Here is a 9,250-nt window from a genome sequence, read left to right on the forward strand (position 1 = left end):
TCTCACCCCACGGCCTTGTGGGAAGAAATGTGTGGTTCTTTTGCCAATGTTAACCGCACACTTGTTGTTTGTGTACATGGATTTTATAATGTCGTATGTTTTACCCCCAACACCACTTTCCATCAATTTGTACAGCAGACCCTCTTCCCAAATTGAGTCAAAAGATTTTTTGAAATCAACAAAGCATGAGAAGACTTTGCCTTTGTTTTGGTTTGTTTGGTTGTCAATTAGGGTGTGCAGAGTGAATACGTGGTCTGTTGTACGGTAATTTGGTAAAAAGCCAATCTGACATTTGCTCAGTACATTGTTTTCATTGCTGTTAATGATAATGCAGAGGGTTTTCCCAAGGTTACTGTTGATGCATATCCCACTGTAGTTATTGGGGTCAAATTTGACTCCACTTTTGTGGATTGGGGTGATCAGTCCTTGGTTCTAAATATTGGGGAAGATGCCAGAGCTAAGGATGATGTTAAAGAGTTTAGTGTAGCCAATTGGAATTTTTGGTCTGTATATTTTATCATTTCACTGAGGATACCATCAACACCACAGGCCTTTTTGGGTTGGAGGGTTTTTATTTTGTCCTGTAGTTCATTCAAGGTAATTGGAGAATCCAGTGGGTTCTGGAACCCAGTGGGTTCTGGAATCCAGTGGGTTCTGGAATCCAGTAGGTTCTGGAACCCAGTGGGTTCTGGTCTTTAATAGTTGATTCTAAGATTTGTATTTGATCATGTATATGTTTTTGCTGTTTGTTATTTGTTATAGATAGATTGGAGAAGTGGTTTACCCAGACATCTCCATTTTGGATTTATGACGTTCCATCTTTTAGTGTATTTCTGTATTGTTTTAATGATTCACCATAGAAGAAGAAGTCGACTCAGGTTTTCTGGGTCTCTATGTTTTTTGGGTTGGACAGGTTTCTACATTTCTTTCTTAGGTTTTTGCGTTCTTCGTCAAACCATTTGTCGTTGTTGTTTATTTTCTTCGGTTTTCTATTTGAGATTTTTAGATTTGATAGGGAAGCTGAGAGATCAAAAATGCTGTTTCGGTTTTCTCCGCAGGTCTGGGCAGACTGACTCGCTGGTCGGGGCAGAGAGTCTATTGATCTGTTACTCCTGTGTGAAGTGTTGAACTGCGTTTGAGAACGATGTCCTTTAGGGTCCGGGCGACGGTGGGCACTGCTGCCTTGTAGAGGTGGACCTGGTCATAGAGGCTGTTCAAGTCCAGGGTGGAGTGGTGGGCCAGGAAAGCATTTGGTTTTGAGGCACAGTCACAGGAAAATACTTGTGTATGGTAACTGGGTGGAAGTGTTTTCGTGGTAGCAGGGTGGAGATAACCACTTGTGCGTTGGGGGAAGTAGAAGAAGCCTTTTCAATCACTCCCTTCAGTGCTGTGGCCACCCTTTCCTGCTGTGCTCTCTATTATTCTGTGGTCAGACAGAAGGTCTAGGACGTGCTGGGTGACCCTAGTTGGTCCTCAGACAGAAGGCTTAGGGGGTGCTGGGTCTGGTTGAGGGGGGTGTTGTTGAGCTGGACTGCAATTTGTCCTGACTGGAGCGTAATCACCTGCTGCTCCAGCTCCACCTGCCTTACCTCCAGCTAGGTGAATTAATCCTTCATTTCAATGAGGGAGTGGTAATCTGTGCTGGGAGGTTGACTCTCTGTTGGGGCTCGTCTGTGGGGTTATATAATGAAGAGGTCTGGTCTGACCCACTCGGGGGTGTGGGTATCTTTATCAAGGGAGAGCTTCTCCTTCTGGGCTAATTCTTTAATTTGGTGAAAGTCCAGTTGAAACTGTTTGGGGTTGCCCTGTACCATTACTGTTCCAGACTCATAGAGATTTATATTAGCTGAGTCCTCGTTGCCTCCGGAGTTCCACCCCTTGTTAAAACCCACCCTCTCTTAGCAAAGGGGTAGTGTGCTAATAGTTTGCTATTGTTTCTCCCCAACCTCTCTCTCTCTTCCTCCCCTCTCTTTTTCTCAATTCAATTCAAGGGGCTTTATTGGCATGGGAAACATGTGTTAACATTGCCAAAGCAAGTGAGGTAGATAATATACAAAAGTTAAATAAACAATAATAATGAACAGTAAATATTACACATACAGAAGTTTCAAAACAATAAAGACATATCGTATTATAAAAAATATATATATACAGTGTTGTAACAATGTACAAATGGCTAAAGGACACAAGGGAAAATTTCTCACTCTCCCCCCCACCCTCTCTTTTCTCTTCCTCCCCCCTTTCTCCCTCTCTCTCTTCCACCTCTCTCTCCCACCTCTCTCTTCCACCTCTCTCTCCCACCTCTCTCTCTTCCACCTCTCTCTCCCACCTCTCTCTCTTCCACCTCTCTCTCCCACCTCTCTCTCTTCCACCTCTCTCTTCCACCTCTCTCTCCTCCTCCTCTCTCTCTCCCTCACTCCGCCCCCTCTCTCTCTCTGCCTCACTCCGCCCCTCTCTCTCTCTCCCTCACTCCGCCCCTCTCTCTCTCTCCCTCACTCCGCCCCTGTCTCCCTCTAGTTACGGGGACCATGTGCAGCACTTCAAGGTGCTCCAGGACAGGTCAGGACAGTACCTCTCTCTCTCTCCCTCACTCCGCCCCCTCTCTCTCTCTCCCTCACTCCGCCCCTGTCTCCCTCTAGTTACGGGGACCATGTGCAGCACTTCAAGGTGCTCCAGGACAGGTCAGGACAGTACCTCTCTCTCTCTCCCTCACTCCGCCCCTCTCTCTCTCTCCCTCACTCCGCCCCTGTCTCCCTCTAGTTACGGGGACCATGTGCAGCACTTCAAGGTGCTCCAGGACAGGTCAGGACAGTACCTCTCTCTCTCTCCCTCACTCCGCCCCTGTCTCCCTCTAGTTACGGGGACCATGTGCAGCACTTCAAGGTGCTCCAGGACAGGTCAGGACAGTACCTCTCTCTCTCTCCCTCACTCCGCCCCTGTCTCCCTCTAGTTACGGGGACCATGTGCAGCACTTCAAGGTGCTCCAGGACAGGTCAGGACAGTACCTCTCTCTCTCTCCCTCACTCCGCCCCTGTCTCCCTCTAGTTACGGGGACCATGTGCAGCACTTCAAGGTGCTCCAGGACAGGTCAGGACAGTACCTCTCTCTCTCTCCCTCACTCCGCCCCTGTCTCCCTCTAGTTACGGGGACCATGTGCAGCACTTCAAGGTGCTCCAGGACAGGTCAGGACAGTACCTCTCTCTCTCTCCCTCACTCCGCCCCTGTCTCCCTCTAGTTACGGGGACCATGTGCAGCACTTCAAGGTGCTCCAGGACAGGTCAGGACAGTACCTCTCTCTCTCTCCCTCACTCCGCCCCTGTCTCCCTCTAGTTACGGGGACCATGTGCAGCACTTCAAGGTGCTCCAGGACAGGTCAGGACAGTACCTCTCTCTCTCTCCCTCACTCCGCCCCTGTCTCCCTCTAGTTACGGGGACCATGTGCAGCACTTCAAGGTGCTCCAGGACAGGTCAGGACAGTACCTCTCTCTCTCCCTCACTCCGCCCCTGTCTCCTCTAGTTACGGGGACCATGTGCAGCACTTCAAGGTGCTCCAGGACAGGTCAGGACAGTACCTCTCTCTCTCTCCCTCACTCCGCCCCTGTCTCCCTCTAGTTACGGGGACCATGTGCAGCACTTCAAGGTGCTCCAGGACAGGTCAGGACAGTACCTCTCTCTCTCTCCCTCACTCCGCCCCTGTCTCCCTCTAGTTACGGGGACCATGTGCAGCACTTCAAGGTGCTCCAGGACAGGTCAGGACAGTACCTCTCTCTCTCTCCCTCACTCCGCCCCTGTCTCCCTCTAGTTACGGGGACCATGTGCAGCACTTCAAGGTGCTCCAGGACAGGTCAGGACAGTACCTCTCTATCTCTCCCTCACTCCGCCCCTGTCTCCCTCTAGTTACGGGGACCATGTGCAGCACTTCAAGGTGCTCCAGGACAGGTCAGGACAGTACCTCTCTCTCTCTCCCTCACTCCGCCCCTGTCTCCCTCTAGTTACGGGGACCATGTGCAGCACTTCAAGGTGCTCCAGGACAGGTCAGGACAATACTTTGTCTGGGAGGAGATGTTCTTCTCTCTGAATCAGATGGTGGAGTTTTACCATAGCAACAGCATCGCCAAAGAGGAAACCGTCTTCCTACGAGACCCAGAACACCCTGTCAGGGTAACAACTCATATCATATCATATCAATTCAATTTCAATTCATATCTCTAGCTCCCTCTCTCTACCTTCCTCTCTACCCCTTTCTCTCTCTCTCTCTCTCTCTCTCTTGCTACCTCCCTCTCTCTTCCTCTCTCTCTCTCTCTCTCTCTTCTCTCTCTCTCTCTCTCTCTCTCTCTCTCTCTCTCTCTCTCTTTCTACCTCTCTCTACCTCTTTCTCTCCCTCTCTATTCTGCTACTTCTCTCTCTCTGTCTCTACCCCTTTATCTCTCTCTCTCTCTCTTGCTACCTCCCTCTCTCTTCCTCTCTCTCTCTCTTTCTCTCTCTCTCTCTACCTCTTTCTCTCCCTCTCTATTCTGCTACTTCTCTCTCTCTGTCTCTACCCCTTTATCTCTCTCTCTCTCTCTTGCTACCTCCTTCTCTCTTCCTCTCTCTCTCTCTTTCTCTCTCTACCTCTTTCTCTCCCTCTCTATTCTGCTACTTCTCTCTCTCTGTCTCTACCCCTCCTCTCTCTCTCTAGCTCTTTCTCCCTCTCTTTCTCTTATTAGATAGCCTGGTCTGAACAGTACTAGCCTGGTCTGAACAGTACTAGCCTGGTCTGAACAGTACTAGGCTGGTCTGAACAGTACTAGCCTGGTCTGAACAGTACTAGCCTGGTCTGAACAGTACTAGCCTGGTCTGAAACAGTACTAGCCTGGTCTTAACAGTACTAGGCTGGTCTGAACAGTACTAGCCTGGTCTGAACAGTACTAGCCTGGTCTGAACAGTACTAGCCTGGTCTGAACAGTACTAGGCTGGTCTGAACAGTACTAGGCTGGTCTGAACAGTACTAGCCTGGTCTGAACAGTACTAGCCTGGTCTGAACAGTACTAGCCTGGTCTGAACAGTACTAGGCTGGTCTGAACAGTACTAGCCTGGTCTGAACAGTACTAGGCTGGTCTGAACAGTACTAGCCTGGTCTGAACAGTACTAAGGCTGGTCTGAACAGTACTAGCCTGGTCTGAACAGTACTAGCCTGGTCTGAACAGTACTAGGCTGGTCTGAACAGTACTAGGCTGGTCCTGAAACAGTACTAGCCTGGTCTGAACAGTACTAGCCTGGTCTGAACAGTACTAGGCTGGTCTGAAACAGTACTAGCCTGGTCTGAACAGTACTAGCCTGGTCTGAACAGTACTAGCCTGGTCTGAACAGTACTAGGCTGGTCTGAACAGTGCTACCTGGTCTGAACAGTAACTAGCCTGGTCTGAACAATACTAGCCTGGTCTGAACAATAACTAGGCTGGTCTGAAACAGTACTAGCCTGGTCTGAACAGTACTAGCCTGGTCTGACAGTACTAGGATGGTCTTAACAGTACTAGGCTGGTCTGAACAGCTACTAGCCTGGTCTGAAAAGTACTAGGCTGGTCTGAACAGTACTAGGCTGGTCTGAACAGTACTAGCCTGGTCTGAACAGTACTAGCCTGGTCTGAACAATACTAGGCTGGTCTGAACAGTACTAGCCTGGTCTGAACAGTACTAGGCTGGTCTGAACAGTACTAGCCTGGTCTGAACAGTACTAGGCTGGTCTGAACAAGTACTAGCCTGGTCTGAACAGTACTAGGCTGGTCTGAACATTACTAGGCTGGTCTGAACAGTACTAGCCTGGTCTGAACAGTACTAGGCTGGTCTGAACAGTACTAGCCTGGTCTGAACAGTACTAGCCTGGTCTGAACAGTACTAGCCTGGTCTGAACAGTACTAGGCTTGTCTGAACAGTACTAGGCTGGTCTGAACAGTACTAGGCTGGTCTGAACAGTACTAGCCTGGTCTGAACAGTACTAGGCTGGTCTGAACAGTACTAGGCTGGTCTGAACAGTACTAGCCTGGTCTGAACAGTACTAGCCTGGTCTGAAAAGTACTAGGCTGGTCTGAACAGTACTAGCCTGGTCTGAACAGTACTAGCCTGGTCTGAACAGTACTAGGCTGGTCTTAACAGTACTAGGCTGGTCTGAACAGTACTAGGCTGGTCTTAACAGTACTAGGCTGGTCTGAACAGTACTAGCCTGGTCTGAAAAGTACTAGGCTGGTCTGAACCAGTACTAGCCTGGTCTGAACAGTACTAGCCTGGTCTGAACAGTACTAGGCTGGTCTTAACAGTACTAGGCTGGTCTGAACAGTACTAGCCTGGTCTGAAAAGTACTAGGCTGGTCTGAACAGTACTAGGCTGGTCTGAACAGTACTAGCCTGGTCTGAACAGTACTAGCCTGGTCTGAACAATACTAGGCTGGTCTGAACAGTACTAGCCTGGTCTGAACAGTACTAGGCTGGTCTGAACAGTACTAGCCTGGTCTGAACAGTACTAGCCTGGTCTGAACAGTACTAGCCTGGTCTGAACAGTACTAGCCTGGTCTGAACAGTACTAGCCTGGTCTGAACAGTACTAGGCTGGTCTGAACAGTACTAGCCTGGTCTGAACAGTACTAGCCTGGTCTGAACAGTACTAGCCTGGTCTGAACAGTACTAGGCTGGTCTGAACAGTACTAGCCTGGTCTGAACAGTACTAGGCTGGTCTGAACAGTACTAGCCTGGTCTGAACAGTACTAGGCTGGTCTGAACAGTACTAGCCTGGTCTGAACAGTACTAGCCTGGTCTGAACAGTACTAGGCTGGTCTGAACAGTACTAGGCTGGTCTGAACAGTACTAGCCTGGTCTGAACAGTACTAGCCTGGTCTGAACAGTACTAGGCTGGTCTGAACAGTACTAGGCTGGTCTGAACAGTACTAGCCTGGTCTGAACAGTACTAGCCTGGTCTGAACAGTACTAGGCTGGTCTGAACAGTGCTAGCCTGGTCTGAACAGTACTAGCCTGGTCTGAACAATACTAGCCTGGTCTGAACAATACTAGGCTGGTCTGAACAGTACTAGCCTGGTCTGAACAGTACTAGCCTGGTCTGAACAGTACTAGGCTGGTCTTAACAGTACTAGGCTGGTCTGAACAGTACTAGCCTGGTCTGAACAGTATTAGCCTGGTCTGAACAATACTAGGCTGGTCTGAACAGTACTAGCCTGGTCTGAACAGTACTAGGCTGGTCTGAACAGTACTAGCCTGGTCTGAACAGTACTAGCCTGGTCTGAACAGTACTAGCCTGGTCTGACAGTACTAGGCTGGTCTGAACAGTACTAGGCTGGTCTGAACAGTACTAGCCTGGTCTGAACAGTACTAGCCTGGTCTGAACAGTACTAGGCTGGTCTGAACAGTGCTAGCCTGGTCTGAACAGTACTAGCCTGGTCTGAACAATACTAGCCTGGTCTGAACAATACTAGGCTGGTCTGAACAGTACTAGCCTGGTCTGAACAGTACTAGCCTGGTCTGAACAGTACTAGGCTGGTCTTAACAGTACTAGGCTGGTCTGAACAGTACTAGCCTGGTCTGAAAAGTACTAGGCTGGTCTGAACAGTACTAGCCTGGTCTGAACAGTACTAGCCTGGTCTGAACAGTACTAGCCTGGTCTGAACAGTACTAGGCTGGTCTGAACAGTACTAGCCTGGTCTGAACAGTACTAGCCTGGTCTGAACAGTACTAGCCTGGTCTGAACAGTACTAGGCTGGTCTTAACAGTACTAGGCTGGTCTGAACAGTACTAGCCTGGTCTGAAAAGTACTAGGCTGGTCTGAACAGTACTAGGCTGGTCTGAACAGTACTAGCCTGGTCTGAACAGTACTAGCCTGGTCTGAACAATACTAGGCTGGTCTGAACAGTACTAGCCTGGTCTGTACAGTACTAGGCTGGTCTGAACAGTACTAGCCTGGTCTGAACAGTACTAGCCTGGTCTGAACAGTACTAGCCTGGTCTGAACAGTACTAGGCTGGTCTGAACAGTACTAGGCTGGTCTGAACAGTACTAGCCTGGTCTGAACAGTACTAGCCTGGTCTGAACAGTACTAGGCTGGTCTGAACAGTGCTAGCCTGGTCTGAACAATACTAGCCTGGTCTGAACAATACTAGGCTGGTCTGAACAGTACTAGCCTGGTCTGAACAGTACTAGCCTGGTCTGAACAGTACTAGGCTGGTCTTAACAGTACTAGGCTGGTCTGAACAGTACTAGCCTGGTCTGAAAAGTACTAGGCTGGTCTGAACAGTACTAGGCTGGTCTGAACAGTACTAGCCTGGTCTGAACAGTACTAGCCTGGTCTGAACAATACTAGGCTGGTCTGAACAGTACTAGCCTGGTCTGAACAGTACTAGCCTGGTCTGAACAGTACTAGGCTGGTCTGAACAGTACTAGACTGGTCTGAACAGTACTAGCCTGGTCTGAACAGTACTAGCCTGGTCTGAACAGTACTAGGCTGGTCTGAACAGTGCTAGCCTGGTCTGAACAGTACTAGCCTGGTCTGAACAGTACTAGCCTGGTCTGAACAGTACTAGCCTGGTCTGAACAGTACTAGCCTGGTCTGAACAGTGCTAGCCTGGTCTGAACAATACTAGCCTGGTCTGAGAAGTGCTAGTCTGGTCTGAGAAGTGCATAGCATCAGCAGGGTTTGTATACATCATTGGTCTAACCCTCTCCTGGACCCCCCCTCCAGCACCCCCACCACGCCCATGCTCTGTTTGACTTCACCCCCCACCACCCCTCCCAGCTACGCTTCCTCCGCGGTGATTTCATCGACCTGCTCGACTGTTCCGATTCGCTGCGCTGGAGAGGCCGTTGTCATGGACGCGTTGGATTCTTCCCCCCGGAGTATGTCCAGGCCGTCTACCAATGACCCCGCCCCATCTGCCCCGCCCCCATCTATAACGGACCCCGCCCCATCTACAACGGACCCCGCCCCATCTACAACGGACCCCACCCCCATCTGCCCCCATCTACAACGGACCCCACCCCCATCTGCCCCATCTACAACGGACCCCACCCCCATCTGCCCCGCCCCATCTACAACGGACCCCGCCCCATCTACAACGGACCCCACCCCCATCTGCCCCGCCCCATCTACAACGGACCCCACCCCCATCTACAACGGACCCCACCCCCATCTGCCCCGCCCCATCTACAACGGACCCTACCCCCATCTGCCCTGCCCCATCTACAACGGACCCCACCCCCATCTACAACGGACCCC

The 9,250-nt window shown here is 50.4% G+C and overlaps 1 protein-coding gene across 2 annotated transcripts in view; it reads left to right on the forward strand.

The window, feature by feature from the left end:
• Positions 1-8,977, forward strand: part of grapa (GRB2 related adaptor protein a) — a 27,569-nt gene extending 18,592 nt beyond the window's left edge. Inside the window, exons 4-6 of one of the 2 annotated variants that reach the window (XM_031814458.1) lie at positions 2,518-2,559; positions 2,640-2,681; positions 2,803-4,110. In XM_031814458.1, coding sequence (XP_031670318.1) covers positions 2,518-2,559; positions 2,640-2,681; positions 2,803-2,950 — 232 coding nt within the window. In that variant the 3' untranslated portion in view covers positions 2,951-4,110. Of the gene's footprint in view, positions 1-2,517; positions 2,560-2,639; positions 2,682-2,802; positions 4,162-8,716 lie in introns of those variants that run through there. The other variant, XM_031814457.1, reaches the window with a different exon arrangement.
• The last annotated feature ends 273 nt before the right edge of the window (positions 8,978-9,250 follow it).

Source organism: Oncorhynchus kisutch, unplaced genomic scaffold (genome assembly GCF_002021735.2).
Source record: "Oncorhynchus kisutch isolate 150728-3 unplaced genomic scaffold, Okis_V2 Okis06b-Okis10b_hom, whole genome shotgun sequence".
Lineage (NCBI taxonomy): Eukaryota > Metazoa > Chordata > Actinopteri > Salmoniformes > Salmonidae > Oncorhynchus > Oncorhynchus kisutch.